Source organism: Cornus florida, unplaced genomic scaffold (genome assembly GCF_030987335.1).
Source record: "Cornus florida cultivar Cherokee Brave unplaced genomic scaffold, ASM3098733v1 CherokeeBrave_3.0.0_Hap2_Chr02, whole genome shotgun sequence".
NCBI lineage: Eukaryota > Viridiplantae > Streptophyta > Magnoliopsida > Cornales > Cornaceae > Cornus > Cornus florida.
In genome coordinates, this window is record NW_026775572.1 from 84395593 (window position 1) to 84416853 (window position 21261).

A 21261-nucleotide genomic window follows, 5' to 3' on the forward strand; every position below is an offset into this window, starting at 1 on the left:
GGAACCCATAAAATATCATCATATCCTCTGCCAACATCCTTCTGCGTATACAACGTATCAAAAAAAACACAAGCTTCCTCCATTTCCTAGTCCTAAAAGGGGCGCCTAAAATGCACATCCCATGTAACTCCATTGTTATCAAGTTGATAACAATCAATTACGTAGACATGCTTATTGTCTGCAATACTGTAAAGTTTAGAAAAGGAGTGAGACAGCAGCTGATCTCCGCACCAAAGGTCCTCCCAAAAACGGACATGTCTGCCATTACGAACTTTGAATCTAATGTGTGAGGAGAAAACATCCCAGCCCTTCCGAATGAATTTTCACTCACCAACGCCTCCCGTAATAGTGACTGGGAGAGAGGACCAGCCCCCATTCTCCTCACTAAAACGACACGTGACAACTCTTCTCCACTGGCGATGGCGTTCCTTTCCAAATCTCCATAACCACTTTCCCAAGAGAGCACGATTAAAAAGGACCATTTTTCGAATGCCTAACCCGCCTAACCTCAACGGTTGGCAGACTTGATCCCAATTAACGAGATAATACTTAAACTCCTCTCCCTTTCCACCCCAAAGAAAATCCCTCTGAATTTTTTTAATCCTTTCAGCAACAGAGCATGGAATTTGAAACAAAGATAAGAAGTAGGTAGGAAGGGACGAGAGATTACTCTTAATGAGTGTGACTCCCCCCCCGGTCGATAGATACTGTTTTTTCCAACTTGCTAATCTTTTCTCATATCTATTAATCATTGGGGTCCCAATTCCCAACTCACGTAGAAGAAACTCCCAAAGGCAATCCAAAGTAAGGAAGAGGAAAAACACCAACTCCACACCCTAGGACAGCAGCTAAGGAGGAAATATCTGGAACATCCCCCACTGGAACAAGCACACTCTTTCCAACGTTAATCTTTAGCCCAGAAACCGCTTGGAAGCAAGCAAGAATGTACCTCAGATATTTGAGTTGAGAGACTTCGGCATCACAAAAAACCAAAGTATCATCCGCGAACAACAAATGGGATATCTGCATCTGATGTTCAACATCTCTGCCAACTCTGAACCCCCTGATGTAACCCAAATCTTCCGTTTTTCTCAGTAATCTGCTCAGACCTTCCATGACAATAAGGAAAAGAAAAGACGATAATGGGTCTCCTTGTCTCAAACCACACGAGCTAGCAAAAAAACCAGCAGGTGAACCATTCACAAGCACAGAGAACATAACTGACGAGATACAAGTTTCAATCCATTTTATCCACCTGTCTCCAAACCCCATCATTCGAAGCAGATACAGAACAAAATTCCAATTAACACGATCATAAGCTTTCTCAACATCAAGCTTACAAAAAACGCCAAGAACCCACTTTTCAATCTAGAGTCAACACATTTCCCTGCGATAAGAATAGAGTCCAAAATCTGCCTTCCACCAACAAAAGCATTCTGTGATTCTGAAATGAGACCATCCAAAACATTACTCATCCTGGAGACAAGAACCTTGGCAATAAGCTTATACAAACATCCAATTAAGCTAATTGGCCGAAAGTCCTTAATATTAGTCTATTAGAGGCACCGCCCTTCTTGGGAATGAGAGCAATAAAAGATGCGTTCAGTGATCTCAAATGTGCCACCAGAATAAAAATCCTGAAAGGGGCCTATCACCTCAGCTCGCACCACCTCCTAACTCTCCTTAAGAAACCGCATAGTAAACCCATCTGGCCCTGGAGCTTTGTCCCCATTACAACTAGTAAGTGCCTTAAGCACTTCCTCCTCTGCGAATGGAATCTCAATCCTATCACTATCCAACGCAGAAATAGAATTAAAAGGAAGACCATCAAGAGTAGGTCTCCAACCCAAAGTCTCAGTGTAGAGCTGTTGATAAAAAGAAACGATTCCCCCGCACACCTCATCCTCTCTCCACAACTTAGAACCATTGACCCGGATACGCCCGATGTGATTACATCTTCTGTGAGTGTTGGCAAGTCTATGAAAGAATTTTGTATTACAATCCCCATATTTTAACCACAATGCCCGAGACTTCTTATGCCACAAAATCTCCTCCATAAGAGCAATCTCAACAAAAATCGCTCGGCAAGAGGCTCTTTTAGAGCGTAATGACTCCCCATTCTGCCCCACCTCATCAAGACGATCGAGCTCAGCAATATCAGCAAGAACTCTATTCTTCTTCCATTCAAGATTCCCAAACACTTCTTTATTCCATCTCTTAAACTCAGTTTTAAGAAACTGAAACTTTCTAGCTAACACATAACTAGCATAGCCTTTAAGCCTGAACTTTCCCTTGGAAGTCCTCGGATCTCAGCCACATATTTTCAAAGCGGAAAGGTGTGCATCTAGAACTTAAACCACCACAATCAAGAACTAAAGGCACATAATCAGATGTCACTCTAACCAGAACAGCCTGAGAGACATTCTGGAAATGCTCTTCCCACGCCCCAGAAATCAGAAATCTATCCAACCGGGAAAAAGGAACCGTTTCCCTACCATTAGACCAAGTAAAGGCTGCTCCTTCCAATGGTAGGTCAATGAGAAAATGACTATCAATGAATTCTGAAAACATGGTCATTTCAGAGGACCACCTACCCCCGTGGACCTCTCAAACGAGGACCTAACAGAATTAAAATCCCCGCCTAAACGCCAAGGCAATGACCACAATTCCTTAACATAGCAAACCTCTTCCCACAGGACTGGTCTATCACTATCAATAACAGGTCCTTAAACACCTGAAAACACCCATCTGAAATTGTCTTCCTCCATCTGAAACAGACATGACACAGAGAAAATACCCTTCCAACAATTCAAACTTGACAACCACCTTCGATCCCACATGAGACGAATACCACCTGAAGTGCCAGAGGCGTTCAACACTTCCCATTCCACAAATCTTCCTCCCCAAAGACTGCTAACAATCTCAATGGTGATAGAAGCCATCTTAGTTTCCTGTAAACAAACGACTTGAGCACTCCACTTCATCAAAGCTACCTTGACAACCCTTCTTCTGTTCGGATCATTTAGACCACGAACATTCTATGTTATAAGTCGTAGCTTCATGAAGAACCAAAAACGATCAACTCCCCTCCTCCTCCCCATTTACCACTTCTGGTTTTTACCCTTTCTTTGGTCGGCCCATTCTTCCCGTCATAATTAACACAAGAAATCAGATTCTTCACTTCCTGTTCGCCTTCCGATGCGAAAAATGTTTTCTGGCTTTGACTTCTTTTGTGCCACGATTAGGTTCAGTACTATTATTTCCTGCAACTATTTCGTGAAGAATAGACAAGGTTCGATCATCATAACCTTCTGAAGAGACACCCAAGGCTTCATTTACTGCTCCAATGTTCTCGATAACCCATTCCATACCCAGATCATTGGTCCTCTCCAAACAATCTGGCTGCACAACTGCCAGAGGTTCCATTAAATCCACTTCAGATTGATCAAAATCCATCCAGGAAAAAGAATCATTAGAACAGTGCTACTGAGAAGGAAAATCAACCACTCCTAATTGCATATTCCCCTCTGTTTCCGAATTATCTTGTTCAGTTGACATAGTCACCTCATTCGCAGATGGTTGACTGTTCAAACCTTCAAACGCAGCAAAGAGCCGAAGCTCTTTAAGCAGAGCTACAGCTGAGTCATTAGTCAATTTGAAGTGTAGGTCTTTCCCCACGCAAACTGTCACTCCATTGAAACAACCTACACTCCCAGTTGTGGCTTTTGAGACATCCAACACTGACCCATTACACCATGAACCTGAAGACCCAAGACCTCTGTTGATTCGATACATCCTCCACAACATCCCTAGTTCTCACCACTCCACCCGAAGAAGGATATATTTAATAAATAAATATATATAAAACCATTTTATCAAAGCACACAGAGGCCCCCTAATTTCCCGTCATCAAATTAATTAAGTCAAAATAAATACAATAGCATAGATGCAACTATTGAGAGTATATTCCCAACCTATTAATCAATAATTAGCCAAATTACCGGATATTAGACCCTACGGCCCCACTGAGGAGATTCCACTGTAATGATGAGTGGATATTACAATTTGTAGAGAATTACTAACACCGTAACAACTTGTGCACTCATTCTCACCTAGAGTTTTCCTGTGTTACTGGCTGCCTGGGCAGAGGAGGAATACATGAGCCTTACATCGTGTACTGCGAGACACCCTCTTGCTACGAGACACTCTCGTCTTCAGTGTTCACTCTACAAAACCTAATACTCTCTACCCATCCTTTCATAACTCACTCCCTCACGAGTCGCTACATGTCTCTCCACTCATACTTCTCAACAATAACCTAGTTGTCTATTTATAGAGTCCCAAACCCAATTCCTTGGTGGACAAGGATTACAATTTATTAGAGCCCAAGACATGTCTCTACAAGAATTCACCATAATAAACTAACTCTAAAATATAAACCAATAATAATAGGAATTATGAGCCACAATTCCTAACAGCTTCCTCTGTTGGTGAACTTGTGCAATGTCTATCACATATCCTCTCAACCCCTTCACTTATCCATCCTTCACGATCATGATCAAAATATGAGCACATGAATGAATACGGATTTTTTTTTTTCGGAAGGTGAATATGGAATACTTTCCTAGCAAGTAAAAGTGAGGTTGCATCAAGTTTTTCTAAGAGGATGTCCCATTCAATTATTGAAGATACAATTATCCATGGTAATTGTGGACAATTTCCGATCTACATTCCAACACAACAATTTATCAACAGGCAGTTTCTAAAGAGTTTTCTTATTATGAAGAGCAAGTACATAGACTAATTTTTACGCGTTCCCCTATTGAACGCCTTTTTTCAATTTATTATTACTTATCAAAAAAAAGTACATAGACTAATCTTAAAAATTAATCATATAAAAAACATATTATCGTTAAAAATTATTTCCAGTAGCAAGCAACATATTAGAGAACACATATAGTAAATAAACAACTATCAGATAGCCATTAACCTAGAAAAATCTTAAATATACATTGCTGATGAAAAATTAAATACAAGTTGTAGGAAAATATAAGCATAATGAAGAAGATAATTTTATAAAGTTACCTCAAAATTTGACCTTGCAACCTCCAAGACTGGTCAATGAAATGTGCTGTCAGTGCCATGAATTCTTTCATGGTTTGATTTGAAGTCCACATGTCTGTGTTGATGGCAAGTTTCTCTAAAGACTTGTAGGTTTTTGCTTTCTCATAATCATAAATTTTCAATTTTTCGATTTTGATTGTATTTTGTGAGACAATCTTAAACATAGGTTGCACGCTGCTAACAAATTTCCTAAACCTGAGATGATGAACAATGTTGAGAAGATGCTCGTGCAATATAATCATGTTCGTGAGCTCCCTTTGTGCTATTTCTTGATCAAAGACAATATTACAATATGCTACTTTTCCAACATTCTTTCTTTCATTGGCTAAAAAAATTTGTCGCCTTATGTCCATATTTTCCTGTTTCACCCTTCTCCAAGTGGATATGCAGATGCGTAGACCCATATGTACTAAGTGCCTTAAGACCTTGATTATAAGTTTATAACTGTTATATCTTGCCATACCAATCCCATCTATTTTCATCTTCTTGAAACCACTCCAAACAGATGATGTCAACTTCTTTTTCTGTGATGTGAAAGCTGGTATTGGAGCAGGTTCTGGTCCTCCACTTTCATTATTATCTTCTTGTTCTAAACTGAGCATTGTAAGGATGAAAGCAAGGATACCAATACAAACCAAACAAAGAACAAATACATTCAAATACAGCCATGAATATAATTTATTTAATACGAGAAAGAGCATATTGATATATATACATAATATAGATAAATATCACATCATAACCAAATTTAGGGTTTCTTCTCCTTGAATGCATGCTTGGAGAGAAAATGTCGTCCAGATTACGAAGAATAACTGTGATAGGGGAGGGCTTGAACAAAAAGAAGAAAAGAAAAAAAAAAACAAGACAAATGACAGGAAATAAAAGACACCTCCAGCTGGATGATGGATCGGAATCTAAAACTCGAGGGGAGGGGCTGACCTTTGCGTGCCAATTTTTTAAACAATCAAACATCAAATATTTAAGCGAATGCTCCAAAATATATTATATATAGAAGTTGTTTTAACCCTAAATAGATAGATGAAGAGAGAAATAGAACACTATATATGTAGATGAAAAGAGGTAGATGGCTTACCTTAAACCCTAATGACATAATCAAAGAGAGGAGATGGAGACGAGAGAGGGAGAGGCAGTCTTCCGTCTTTGACTCTTCGTCCTTTCTCTTGAAGTGAAGGACTGAAAGTTGAAGCATAAGAAAGAAGGGTAGTGTGATAATATATATGCAAGGCTATTTTAGGAATAGTATAATAAAAAGGGTACTGTAGTAACTGAATATAATAATTGGTGCGGGACAAGGCGAAGCAGAAGATTCTAAAACCTTACCCAGTGAACCTGCTTTGGGTTTAGCTTTATTTTACCATACCATCCCTACTCATTTATACATCATTCCATACCCCTTTCATTAGGTTTGGGGTGGGGCAGGTAAAATTGACATCGCTTTTGATGGGCTGAGCTTGAAAACAAGAAGGCTAGCCCAGTGCATGAACCTCCCACCATTGTGGGATCTAGGGAGGGTCATATGTATGTAGTCTTACTTTCACATGTAGAGAGACCGTTTCCCGTTTCGAACCCGTGATCTCTAGGTCACAATGGAGTAACCTTATTGCTGCACCAAGGCCCATCAGTTGATCTTATATTACTTAAAAAATTGAAACATATTTGGTTTATAAGGCTATGACCATATAAGTTTATATTTCTTGTTTATGGCTTTATGCCTATATGGGTTGAGCGCGACATTGTTATAGATTTTGTTCATTATTTAAACGAGCCTTGATTATGAGCTGAGGGTTGGCTCATTTAGTTAACGAATCTAGCTTGAGCTGATATTGAAATTTTATTAATAGCTCGGGTGATTTGCAGTCCTATCAGCAACAAGCAACCCCCCTTGTGTTTGGTGGTGCATTTGGAAAGAGCGGAATAGAAGATCTTTTGATGGGGAGGAATCCTCTATTGGGGCGCTGAAAATTTCTATTCTTAATTCTCTTTTTAGTTGGGTAACGGGGAGAAATTGTATATCTTTAGATGAATTCATGGATTTTTTGGGTTCTTTGGGTCCATAGGACTTTCTTTTTGGCTTCGGCCCTTGTATAGCTCTTGGGATGCATTCCCCTTTTGAACGCTTTCTAATACACTTTTATTTATCAAAAAAAAAAAAAGTAGTGGAGGAGAATGTCAATAGTGCTATATCCTGCCTTCTTGAACATACAATACCAGTTGGGAGGCATCTTCAGTTTCTGTCCCAACTTTTGTGTACTCAAAAGGATCTTCTCCCGGCGTAGGAAACTAAGTGACAAATGAAATTAAAAAAGGAGTTACCAACACCAAGTTTCTGAACTCAGCAGTTTTATTTAATTTTTATGATTTGAGTTTCATTTTTTGTAGGATCGCAATGTGAAGAATTTACTATTTTGTGTAATGTAGAGAACTTTATCCACATTTTAAACATTATGATTTGATTTTATAACTTAAATTTTTGTACGAGCTTGAACCTAACCTAACTATTGTTTCTGGTTTAATAGGGCTTTACATACCCGGTTCGAACTCATTTCCTGGAAAATATTCTGGAAATGACTGGATATCGGTTGACCCCATACAATCAAATTGATGATTATGGTCAGGAAAAGATTTGGAAAATGAACAAACAAGCTCCAGGAAAGAGGAAGAGCCAAATTGCTACTGTTGTCGAGGTAGACAAAAGTTCAGGCAGCTAATTCTACAGCAATCATATTTTAGTATTTCCTTTGCTAATATTTTTTTCTTTTGCAAAAATGTAATTAGGATGCACTCAGAGCTGCTGATTTTAAGGAGTGTAGCCCACAAACACAAGAATCTTTGTCTTGTTGGAATCCTGATTGTATCGGTTTCAACCTCATAGAACATCTTTTATGCAACATATGTGAGGATGAAAGACCTGGTGCTGTTTTAGTTTTCATGACTGGGTGGGATGACATAAACTCTCTAAAGGAAAAGCTCCAAGCTCATCATATTCTTGGAGATACAAGTCGGGTTTTGTTGCTTGCATGCCATGGTTCTATGGCCAGTTCGGAGCAGGTCATTTGACATCTATTCATTGTTTGTATGTGCCTTAGTTATGTTAAATTATTCCACTGTGTTCTCATGTATTTCAGAACTATATATCAGTCAATTGTGATTATCACATTCATGAAGCTGGATAGGTTAGTGCCAATCAGTTGGTCCTTGAGGTGTCCCAATATCTTTTCAATCCATATGGTCTTTTAACTGTTCTCCCCTTTCATTTTTCAGTTCTCTACCGATTCAGACATTCTCACTGTTGCAATCATACGTTCATACCACAATAATTTTTATTTTTGCTCCAATACCTTGTCCTTTGTGTAGGTTTTCAAACTTTGGACTTTTAGTTCCCTCCCATGATCTATAGATGTGTAGAAGCACAAACACAACTAGACTACAAAACTGATTCCAGGATTTCATAGAGCCATATATTTTTTATTAAAAGTATTTCACAGAGCCATCTTGGATCCTTACATTGCAGCATTAACTGTCATGTGAGCCCCTTGCTTCGTTCAACAAGCTGAAACAGAATGTTATGCGACTTGCTGATGTCAACTAGCTCGATTGCTTTTCTTTCACGCAAATAATAATCATATTTTTCTCCATCAGGTTTTTCTGTCCCTTTTTATTGTCAGTTTTCTGGGAAGCATTTCAATAGAGCAAGTTTTGTTTCATGAAAAGCAACAATTGCATTGTCACAATGGCGTATGAAATGCTCCCTGTTTCTAATTGATTTGTCTTCTCATTGCACAACCATCAGAATTAACCTTAATTTTCCCTTTTAGAGTACCCATCCTTCTAAATTTGAGAGGTTTGATCAAGATTTTAAAGGTACTCCTCTGAACTTTGCTTATCTATGAAAATTCAACTTCCCTTTCACTCCGAATGACCCATATTATAGCTAAGAAAGCTATTATAGGGAATTTTAGCTCTTTGCTCCTCACCAAAACCATGACAAGAGATCTCGATCAATTGTTTATTAATTTTTCAAAGAAACAATCCAACAAAGCATTATCATGGCAATGAACCTTTGCCATAATGCATGGTAGAGCTGCAGTAAATGAATGGATGACTTGAGGTCTCTTTCTAGCTTTAGACTATTTCTTTTTAATTTTGGGTAAATCTTTCTAGCTCAGAGTATTTCATTGGTATTGAATTTGATTTGGCTATTAACCATGCCAACTGTAGCATGCCAACTGTAGCAAATTAGATTAATACAAGTAGCATTGTTCTATCTTCAGGATTGTATTTTATTGTGGACATCCGTTAATCCCCTACCAGTGTCGAGACAAATTTGACTTCTTGACGTCCCAGATGACGTCCTTTTTATAAAGAAAAATAACAACATTTAGGGGGACTTCGCTAATCCTAGTAAGGAGGGAAAAGGGGAAAAAAGATGTGGAGACTTCATTCTAGTTGATATAGAATATTTTCTTTTAACTTCTACGCAAATTATAGTGTGTCCAGTTAATTCTTTTTTATTGAGTAGTATCATTAGAAGGCATTCAAATGGGGAACGCAGCTTGCAAAAAATACACAAGGACCAAATAGTGCCCCTAAATTCTCAAACTATCCAAAAAATCGACCATCTCCCCCAAAGATATGCAATTTCTCTCATAAACCTAACAAAAAAGAGAACTAATGACTGTCCAGTTTAATTAGTAGAGGTTGCAATGAAGTAACAATTTTTTAGGCACTCTGAATTGTTATTGTCACCTCATCAATTTTTCTCTTTTACATTTTTACTTGCATCTATTTAATTTTGAGGTCAAAAAATCTTTCTTCATCTTCATTAAGAAAAGGAAGAAGTCAATTATATTTAGGTCCATCTAAATTTCATCTGCTTTTACTTTGTCATCAAATATAAACATGGGAATTATTCATTGTGATAGCCACTTAATTTTTGTTGTATCCTTTTCTGTTCCTGATGCATAATTTTTTTTCCAAAAAAGTAAAAAATAAATTGAATGCTTGCAGAGGTTGATATTTGATGGGCCTGAAGATGGAGTAAGGAAAATAGTGCTAGCTACCAATATTGCTGAAACAAGTATCACAATCAATGATGTGGTTTTTGTTATTGACTGTGGGAAGGCAAAAGAGACATCCTATGATGCACTGAATAACACACCTTGTTTGCTTCCTTCGTGGATTTCTAAGGTTTCTGCTCGACAAGTAAGTTTATTCTCTGGTTGAAAATTTGATTGGGACTAGTATTATTTGGCATTTGTAGCTTACCTTCAATGAGTTTGTGATTCTTTGTTTTTCTTTCCCCTAATTTACTATTGCCATCTGTGTTGTTACTTCTTTTAGTTGTCCGCTCTACAAACTTTCCTTCATTTTGAATGAGTTTTGTGGCGGGCTCTTAGGATATATTTTATTATTGGCAATGCTTAATCCCATCATTGTTCAACTGCAAAAGGCCAAAGGCAGGAGCAAGCACAAAACCTTTATGAACAAAGTGAAGGCCAAAATGTTGTTGGTTGAAACAATGGAAATAATTTTTATAGCTTTTTAATGTTGTCACAAGCATAATTAAGGACCCATAAAAGTCCGGACAAAGTTGAGATGCAACTGAAGGCTCTCCTTGGGAGTCTGAGTGGCTGCCAACTACATGATTACACATGGTCCTTATGAATGTAGGCCTGCAAGCACCAACTGCATCAAAGGAAATCAGGCATGTCACTACATGAAGTGTCTGCAGTGCGCAGTCTCAACTGCAAAAACAACTCCTAACTACATACAGTTATCAAAAAACAAGGGACTATGGAAAAGATTAACTTGATATCCACAAGAACTACAAACATAGCTGCCCACATGGAGAAAACACAGACTATAAACCCCTGGGATTTGTTTGGTAACAACACCTCAGGCCATGAAGGTGGCATGGTGTGGCAATAATGAACCTAATTAATAGAACAATAATGATGGGACTTCTCATTCCTTGTATGATCTTCTATTAAAAGGAGGCTTTGTATTATTCTCTGGTGGATTTTTTCAGATCAGTCATCTTGTTACACCGGAAGTCTTATTATTTTATGCTTTTAGAAGCTTTACCATTCTCCACACTTTAGATTTCTTGTTTAGTAAACCTGCACAGAGTTGGAATTGTAGTGTGCCCCAACTCCCTGTTGCCCAAAATTGTCATTAAATCAGTCTGAGAGTCAAAATCATGTAAACAAGGAGTTAAGTGACCCATATGAAAGAAATATATCTATTCTATTTGCATTATTTTCCAGTCATCAAAAATTGTAATTTGACAGTCATTTCTGAGAATTCTCACTGAAATGGTTTCATGATAAGCCATTATAACATTGATTTTTTAAAAAAATTATTAAGAATAATTTTTCTCACCCGAGAAAAAAAAAAAAAAAAAAAAAAAACAAAACAAAACAAATTTTCATAGTTTTGAGTTGATGATGAGAGGATTGGTTGATGTAATTAATTAAACTTCATGTCAAGATCTATCCAAGGTAGGCCAACCGTTGTTCTATGACACATTATTCTCCACTCTCTCGAAAGTTGGAAAATTTTGAGATTACATGAAATTGCATTATCATTAACAAATCCATAGCATAATACATGTTCATCCCACCTCTTTGCATAATACACCTCCAATCGAGTTTTTCTTTTTCTGCAAATAAAATAAGCCACCCATTCTTCCAAAAGTGCCTCATTTTTAGCCTTTACAATGCCCACATTTCTCTAGTTTTTTCTGTTTACACTAATGGTTTCATTTTCTTTAAGTAATTGAGCATTTTGACACTAATGTTATCACAAGTCAAACATCTCTTCAAGGACCCTACGAAATCCATATCAAACCTTTTTTTGATCTTTAAGTTCTCCATAATCCATTCCATAATTTTATTTGAATTTTAAAAAACTTTTTCAATCTACCTTGAGTTCCATACCATGTTGCCATAATGCCAAAATGTCACTAATTACCTAATATACTATTTTTATTTTCGCATCCATTTAATAATTTCAACCTCTTCTTTCTTTTTTCAAGAATCATTTGGTTCTAAATCATTCTTTAGGTATTTTGCTCCACCTTGATATACTGTTATTTCCATTTTCAAAAGTAATTTTTCGTCTAATCCTATGTTTTTTATGCGCTTCGGCTTTCAAACTCATCATCATTTTTCATCCTCACCAAGTGCATGTCCAGATACCTGTTCTCTAAAACCTAATAATTTTTCGCTTTTGCATAGATCAATATGGATTACTAATTAAATTGGGCATTTTCTTTATATTTGGAAACTAACTCTTGGAATTGTATTCTCAAAATTGTTTGAGGTGACTTGGCACACGTTGATGTTATTGGCGGTGACTCAATTTTTATCTAATTAGGGCCTTCTTCAATATAAGTATTGATTTTCATCGCATCAAGCCTAGTTCTCATGTCACATCTCACATGCACAAGGGTTGGGCCAAAAGCAGGGTATGACAAGCTATAAGAAGAAAGTATGTGTTTCAGGACCCTATTTTGGTAATCTAGGTAATAGTCTCAAATGAAGTCTTCATTAGGGGGTAGAGTAATTCCATAGTTTGCGAGCTTAAAACCCCGTTAACCTACTGTGACCTCTGGCAAACTGAGTACTGGAATAATTTTGCATGGACTTTCAGTCTTCTCCATTTATTCTTTCTTGTATAAATATTAAGTCATGTTTTGCCTGGTATGGCCTATCAGTTTCTCATTGAGATGGGCCGTTTTGAGAATAATTCTAGCCTGGTATTACCATTAAAAATAAAGCCTTTTCCTGTCCCTTAAAAATGGCATTAGAACCATTTGGATGCAGAGTCTCCTACTTGTAGGTGACAGCTGCAGTTGTATGTTTTCAAGTTTACCTTGTTTCCATGAAGTTGATTGGGTATTTCTCAAGAATCAGTAAGATATAAAGATGAAGAAGAGACAAAAGAAAAACATGTCTTTGGATGTTTATTTAATATTAAAAGATACGTTATCACTAATAGAGTTCCAATAGTTTTGTTGAGATTTTTCTTTTTCTCTGCACAGAGTTAAGAGAGTTATGCCAGCCATTTTTGCTTTTGATAGAATTATTTTTATTTGCTCCGTAGAAAGATACAATTTGGTTATGGTAAATGTTTAGTAGTAGGGGTGTCTTGTAATCTCCTGACATTTCATTTTACTAATTTGGATTTGTTGTATTTTCCTTTTATGTGCTTTATGGAATAAATAGAGAAGAGGAAGAGCTGGCCGTGTTCAGCCAGGAGAGTGTTACCATCTCTATCCTCGATGCGTATATGATGCTTTTGCAGATTATCAATTACCTGAAATTTTAAGGACACCTTTACAGTCACTTTGTCTGCAAATCAAAAGTTTAAAACTCGGGAGTATCTCTGAGTTTCTATCAAGGGCCTTGCAGTCACCAGAGTTACTAGCGGTAATGCTCACTCAGATATCTTATTGCAATTGTTCAAATATCTTATTACAATCGTTCAAATATCTTATTACAAACTCCATATACATCTTCTTTCTTGGGTGTTTCTCTTCATTGCCGTAGTTTTTAATGCATGCATGTTTAATAATTTATGTCTACAATTGACGCATAACACAATTTGTTTTGTTGGTAGGTTCAAAATGCTATTGAATATTTAAAAATCATTGGGGCTTTAGATGAGGATGAAAATCTGACTGCTTTAGGTATGTAGACATGCTTTATCTTTCTTTTCATTCCTCATAATTAATATGAAGGTTCATTTGTAGAGTTATTAGCCTTATGGAGTCGTCTTGACAGGTCGCCACCTGACAATGCTTCCAGTGGAGCCTAAACTTGGAAAGATGCTTATACTTGGGGCTATATTCAAATGCCTGGACCCAATATTGACTGTTGTTGCTGGTCTTAGTGTCCGGGATCCTTTCTTAACACCATTGGACAAGAAGGATGTAAGTGAACCACTATATGTTATTGGATAATGATCACATGCTCCTATTGATTAGTGTCAAGAGGCGAAAATTTAATCTTTTATTTTGATGCTCTTCGTTGCCATACTGTAGCCTTGCTGTTGTATAAATGAATTTTTGCTATTAGATATTTGTCTAGGGTAATTTGTACTACATTTTTTTTAATCTTTGTCTGATTCTGCAATTAGGTATTGCTTAATTTGAGCAATTTTACTTTGTTGCCTTAATTATCATTATCTTTAGTTCAAAGGTTCTGCATTATTTGACTAAATAGGGTTCTTGTGAAGCATGATGTTAATCGATGGCCTTATTATTCCTAGAGACAATTGCATTGTGCGTATCAGTTATCATTCCTAAGGTTATGTTTGGTACAACAGGGGGGAAAGTAAAAGAAAGGATATCATTAGTTACGAGAGAAAAGAAAAGAAAGGAAAGGAAAGGATAGCGTTAACCTCTCATTGTGTGTTTGATTGATGAAGAAGGAAAAGAAAATAAATGATAGTCTTAGTGCTTTAATTATGTTTGGGGAAAGAAGAAAGGGAAACTAGTTTAATGAATTTACCACTATATCCTTTCACATTTAAAAGACTAATATATAGGTAGGGAGTGGTAAGACAAATATAAAGATCTTGCTAAATATCATTCATGCCAAAGCGACCGCCAACTTGACAATTTGAACACAGAAAGGATTAAAGAGAATAAAAACTTGTCCTAGGACTCATATGGTATTTTAATTGCCTTTTATAAAAATAAGAGCAAAATCAGTATTAGAAAACTTTCGTTAAACATTGTAGTCCTTTCCTTCCATTTCCTCTCATTTTTGGGAGGATAGAAAACTTACTCATCATCCCTCCAATCCCTCCATTTCCTTCCTTTTACTTCCACAATTTTATACCAAACAGAATATAACATTTCCCTTCATTAACTTTTTTTTTTTTTGTTTTCCTTCCACTTCTCTCTAACCAAACTGGGCCTAAGAGTGTGGCTTTGTTTTGCACCCTCGGCTGGCCTAAAAATTTGAGTTTTTTTGGGATATAGTAGACAGTGAGGGAGGGAGGTGTTAGAGAATTATTTTGATTTTGAGGGTGGAAATGATATTCAGGCCCACTTGTCTCACCGAGTACCTTGACCATAGGACTTTACAGCCTTAGATTAGATGGAAGTGGGACAAAACATGGTCCCACATGCATGTAATAAATGGTTGTAAAGCCTTTGGTCAAGATACTCGGTGAGACAAGTGAGCCTGAGTATCAAGGTCCTTCTGAGGGTAGTGTTGCCTTTTCCCTCTATTAGATAGTCAGCCTTCCTTTAGGGCATATTTTATTCATTTTTTGTAATCTATACTTTTTTAGTACTTTTATTGTATTACACACAACTGAATAAGATCGAAAACCTTATTTTGTCTCTTCTCACCTCTCTCTCATTGCGCAAACTTTATCATGGTATCAGAGCACTTGTGATTGTATCGCGTTGCATCACTCTTTTCTCCACTCGCAATCTAATAGACAATCAACAATTGTGAACCCTTGACAATTGCGACCCCAAATTGCAACACAGCTCTCGCAACTCGAGATCACAGCACAGTCACAACTCTCGGCTTCATCGCAACACTAGTCGCAGCCCATCCCAGCATCATCACAACATAGTCACTGACTTTTCTTCTCTTCCTGTTTGAATCACATCTCGACTTTGGTTTTGGGATCCCAACTTTGGGCCTTCCTTAAGTGTAGTGTTGTCTTTTTCCTCTTTAAGCTGGTCAGCCTTCCATGAGGGCTTTATTATTCGCAATCTGTATAGATATATATATATATTTTATTCTACACAACTGAATAAGTTGAATATCTTATCTGCTCTTCTCCTCCTCTCTCTCCCATTGCACTAACTTTATTTTTATTGTTGTGTGGAGGGGAATGGGGATAAGTTTTAATTCACTTTTAAGACTTTTAAGTCAAAAATACTAAGGTTGGTTTGTTTTTTTTTTTTTTTTGTTTTGTTTTATTTACAGTTTTTTTTTGGGTGGAAAAATAAGACAGTATGCTGGTGGTTTCAGAGGGTACATCTGTCAATGCAGAAGAGTTTTTACCATCAATTTAACATGGCAATACGCTATTTGTATATTAACCAATTTGTTTGTTTTAACATTAAAAAAAATCCTCTTCTGTATGGTTAATGCAAGAATAAGAACCAGTTCATACACGATAAAGGTCAGGATGATAATGACGAAACACCTTAAATAGCTCTTTATTCTCTCTCTAAATCTTCCCATTAGTTGTTTCATGCCGATATTCTCTTTGGCCTCTTGCCTGGGAACCAACTCAAAGAGGCTATTTGAGGTTGGTTACATGAATTTATTTTTTTCATTCTCCTCTAAGGCTATAGGTTGTTCAGTCAAACCACATTCTATCATATCTTTCCTAACCATCTTGATCCATTTTTATTTTGGCCTTCCCTTCCCCTAGTAATATACTCAGTAAGGACATTGTCACTTGGCTGCCGATGCACATGGCCAAACCATCTTAATCTATTCTATTATTTTATTTCAAGTAAGTGCTACTTCAACTATCTCGCAGTTGTGTCCTTGTCTAATTTTGTCCTTTTTTTTCCCCAGTGTAATCATGGCTAATGCTAGCAAATCATTTCTTAAAAAATAATGATGTAGTAGTAGGTTTGCAGCCAAGAAGCATAGACACGGGACACGGACACGATACAAGAAGGATTCATTGACATGTCAAATTCGAAAACGTAGGACATGGACACAGCTAATATAAATATAAATTTCCATTTATATTTATTTATCTATTGAGTACGCAAGATAATTATATTTTTAAATAATTTATAATTTCTATACTAAAGTTTCTGAGGCTATTCGAATATCAAAAATAATATATTATATTATATACGATATTAATCTCCTGTCATGTCATTATAAATATGTTTTTGTTCAATACATACTTTGACATGTTTAATGCCAAACATCGCAAGAAAAAGAGGTTGGACATTTTGATGTATATTCATAATATTGTGTTCACGAGTGTAATGTGTTTGTTTTATACAAGTCGAATAGTGTAGGATGTGTTGGTCGATTGTGCAGATTGTGTTGACCAAGTGTCCAAAATAATAAAAATATTTTTAAATTATTGACACGGCCATGAAGTGTTGGACATGTCTCCCTACTTGTAATGCTTTGCAATTGATTGTATCACTGCACATGTCTCCCTACTTGCAGCTAGCAGAAGCTGCCAAAGCTCAGTTTTCCCGTGATTACAGTGACCATCTTGCTCTGGTCCGGGCATATGAGGGCTGGAAAGATGCAGACAGAGACCTCTCTGGATATGAATACTGCTGGAAAAATTTTCTTTCTGCACAATCAATGAAAGTAATTGATGCTCTTCGAAGGGAGTTTAACTCTTTGCTTAATGATACTGGCCTCGTTGATAGTAACGTAACCATCTGCAATGCATGGAGTTACGATGAGCATCTCCTTCGTGCAGTTATTTGCTATGGCCTGTATCCTGGAATTTGCTCTGTTGTGGTAAGCCATGGCACTCATATCTATTCTAAAGTTCATTATTTCTTTTGACCTTCCATATCTCTTTGGGGCCTAACATAAAAACTGCTTTAGCGTCTATCTCCTTCACTTGTGTCCTGAAGATAATTTCTTACTATACAAGAATGAGTCCATTTGTTCTCATAAATTTAGTAAATTGAAGAGTAAATAGAGTGCTTTGGACCAGAATTTTACTCCTTCAATTTCAAACTTAGTAGATGAAATGATTTTGCCAGAATTGTCTTTTTTGTTACTGCATTATTCAATTCTAACAGTTTTGAGTTATTTTAACTTCATCTAATCTTTTTGAGCACTATATGAATGCATTAACAGCACAATGAAAAGTCATTCTCATTGAAAACAATGGAGGACGGCCAGGTGCTTCTGTACTCTGTAAGTTTGTCCCTGCAAGTACCATTTATTTTTTTTTCCTAGTTGGTACTCACACACACGTCTCTTACGAGATTTGAACCCCTGACCTCCCTTTGGGAGGTAAGAAGTTGATATCGCTAGGCCACTGGCCCGTTGGTGCAAGTACCATTTAATTCTCCAACTCTCCCTCATTTTTTTTAGTTTATTTGCTTCTTTTTTTTTTTTTTTTCTTTTTCATTTTGTTTAATTGCTTGTTTTTCATTTCATCATTGCTAGAACTCAGTTAATGCTCGAGAATGTAAAATCCCTTATCCATGGCTAGTTTTCAATGAGAAGATCAAAGTAAACTCTGTTTTCCTCCGGGATTCGACAGCTGTGTCTGATTCAGTGCTGCTCCTATTTGGTGGAAGTATTTTGAGAGGGGATAGTGTAAGTTAATTGCTCTATGGTTGCTTCCCCCGGGCCCGGGAAAAAAAGGTTTCCCGATTTTCTATGTATTTATTCTTTATGATGATTAAGTGGAATCGTCATTTCCTTTATGTAACAGGATGGCCACTTAAAAATGTTGGGGGGCTACTTGGAATTCTTTATGAAACCTGCAACAGCCGAAATGTACCAAACCTTAAGGAGAGAGCTGGATGAGTTAATTCAGACTAAAGTGAGTGAATCCTTTTATAGAAGCTATTCTATGTGAATTAACTGTTTTATGTTCACGTTAGTTCTACTGTAATATCTTTGGGCGCCAACTATATGGATAGGCACTTATTCTCCTACATACATTGTAGAAAGTATGGACTTGTCCACTCGGACTGAATTTCAACACATGACCAACCTTGAATATTTGACGAATGTTTATTGATGCTGAATCTCTTTGAGCAGCTACTCAATCCCAGGATGGACATACAAAGCCATCATGAACTTCTCACTGCAGTACGGTTGGTGATCTCGGGGGATCAATGCGATGGCAGATTTGTGTTCAACCGTCAGGTGCTACAGCCTTCCAAGCCATCTTTTACAGCTGCACCCCAGGCCTTGATTTCAAGAACAGAAAGTGGACCTGGTGGTGATAATTCTAAAAGTCAACTCCAAACGTTGCTCACACGGGCAGGCTATTCTGCGCCTACCTACAAGACAAAGCTACTGAAGAATAACCAGTTTCGAGCTACTGTAGAGTTCAATGGTATGCAGATCATTGGGCAGCCTTGCAACAACAAGAAGCAAGCAGAAAAAGATGCAGCTGCCGAGGCTCTAGAATGGCTAATGGGTGGAACCCAAAAAGGCCATGATTATATAGAACACATGTCAATGTTCTTGAAGAAGAGCAAGACGGATCATAACTGAACTTGAATGAGAATAGAACTACCAGTGCTTTGGGAAAAATTTTGGAGGCACTACCAAATGGTCTCATAACCAAGTGCATCGTAACTTGGAGTTAAGAGTCTCGGTTGGCAGGTTTGACCGCGATATCAAATTCCCGATAGCCATAAGCAAATCAGATTGATACCCAACACCTATAATAAAGTCACTGGTCCTAGGTATATTTTGTGGGGAATATAGAATGCTGATTTCGGTCGTTTGGACATGGACTTGCACTCAACTAATTGGTTAACAGTTGGAAGGAACTCAGACATAACTGGAGCTAGGCAATTGGTGGCTAATCATTTTTTTTCTGAGGGAGGCAAGGAAACTGGAATTGTTGAAGAAGGTGAAATGGAAATCGAACGATGTTTAGAGAGAAGATTGTGATTGTACTGTGTTTGGGCTCAAAAGGTCAAATTGATCATGAGTTTTCACTCTTTGTATATATACACTATCATTGCCTGAAAAGGCACTATAATGCACAAAGCTTGTGGGAAAATGATGCTTTCTTAGCTTCAACATGTTAATATCAATGACGCTTTTGCTCGCTTACATTGATCTTGAGTTTTTTTTTTTCCTAGTTGATACTCACTTACACATGCTTTTACCGAGGTTCGAACCCTTTATCTCTCTCTGGAAAATAGGAGCTTGGTACTGCGAGGCGATTGGTCCGTTGGTGATCTTGGGCTTGTTTGTCTTGCTCTGAGACCCGTTTTCAGTCCAAGCCCAAATCTTTAGCTGCAGGTGAAGTGTTGTTGGTCAGCTTCAGCAAACCATGATACAATGATATTCTTTGCCAGAAACGTTTTCAATCGCTAGATGAGGATTTGAATCCGTTTCATCCGATGGCTGGACTGGCTGCTAAGGATTGTTGCGGCTGTCGTCGGTAACGTTGAATGTCATCAGAAAACATACTTGGGTGGGTGAAAATGTCATCAGAAGCACTTAAAAATGGTGATTAAATGGATCTCTCCATTTATTCCACAAAAAAGTGAGAGCGTTGAAATTCGGAACTTGTCATTTTTAGTCGTTCTTCAACTTTCTTTTGGCACATTTTCGTACTTTTTTATTTTTTATTTTTCTTGAGACGGTGATGTTGTCAAATTCCTTAAATAAGATCAACAATAACTATTGTCTTATAAGGTCCCTTAATAAGTATGATATTGTCTCGGGGTGGCAAATCCTTAAATAAGTATGATCAATAATAACTATTGTCTTATGAGGTCCCTTAATAAGTATGATATTGTTTCGGGGTGACAAACGGAAGGGTTGAGTTAAAAGTGGACGGAATAAATATGAGTGTCAACCCATAATGACCTGGTAACCCCTTTTTTTTACCCTTTTTAATTTTTGTTTTTGTTTTTTGAACATGACTCCTAATCGTTATAATTAAGAACGTATTTCCTTAGAAAGGAAAAGTTTATTTTATAAAAGTCCCATTTTTATATCTTCCACTAGGAAAATAGACAATATGTTTTTTCTCATGTACTCTTTGGGTATTGAGTAATTTACCAGGACCTTGTGGTCTAACGGGAAAGTCCAAAAAGGCAAATAGATGTATGAGCTAAGTCACATAAAGTGGATGCGAAAGCGAATTTAAGAGCGGGAACGTGAGAGCGGCAGAATTAAGTCATAAACAGTGAGAATTTGAGCGAGAGCGCGCGCAGAGCGTGAGAACGACACCTGTTGAGAATGATTGTGTGACTTAGTATATGAGTGGCTGAGTATTTTTTGCCGACGGAAATAAAAAAATCGAAAAAAAGTTCTTTTAATTGGAGTGTATGTGGTGGAAATTGGGCCCATGGGAGGGTTTCACGAGGCATGGCTCATAGTTAAGCCCAAGTCTATTCTACATAATATGAGTGCCTAACCCAAACCACATGCA

The 21261-nt window shown here is 37.3% G+C and overlaps 1 protein-coding gene across 1 annotated transcript in view; it reads left to right on the top strand.

Moving 5' to 3' along the window:
- The window catches only part of LOC132295399 (DExH-box ATP-dependent RNA helicase DExH5, mitochondrial-like), a 28111-nt gene extending 8216 nt beyond the window's left edge, over positions 1 to 19895 (top strand). Inside the window, exons 9-19 of the mRNA XM_059793670.1 lie at positions 7662 to 7829; positions 7921 to 8193; positions 10153 to 10347; positions 13374 to 13577; positions 13768 to 13837; positions 13932 to 14080; positions 17325 to 17630; positions 17979 to 18038; positions 18294 to 18446; positions 18565 to 18675; positions 18897 to 19895. Of these exons, the coding sequence (XP_059649653.1) occupies positions 7662 to 7829; positions 7921 to 8193; positions 10153 to 10347; positions 13374 to 13577; positions 13768 to 13837; positions 13932 to 14080; positions 17325 to 17630; positions 17979 to 18038; positions 18294 to 18446; positions 18565 to 18675; positions 18897 to 19358 (2151 nt within the window). The 3' untranslated portion in view covers positions 19359 to 19895. The remainder of the gene's footprint in view (positions 1 to 7661; positions 7830 to 7920; positions 8194 to 10152; positions 10348 to 13373; positions 13578 to 13767; positions 13838 to 13931; positions 14081 to 17324; positions 17631 to 17978; positions 18039 to 18293; positions 18447 to 18564; positions 18676 to 18896) is intronic.
- Positions 19896 to 21261: the final 1366 nt, after the last annotated feature.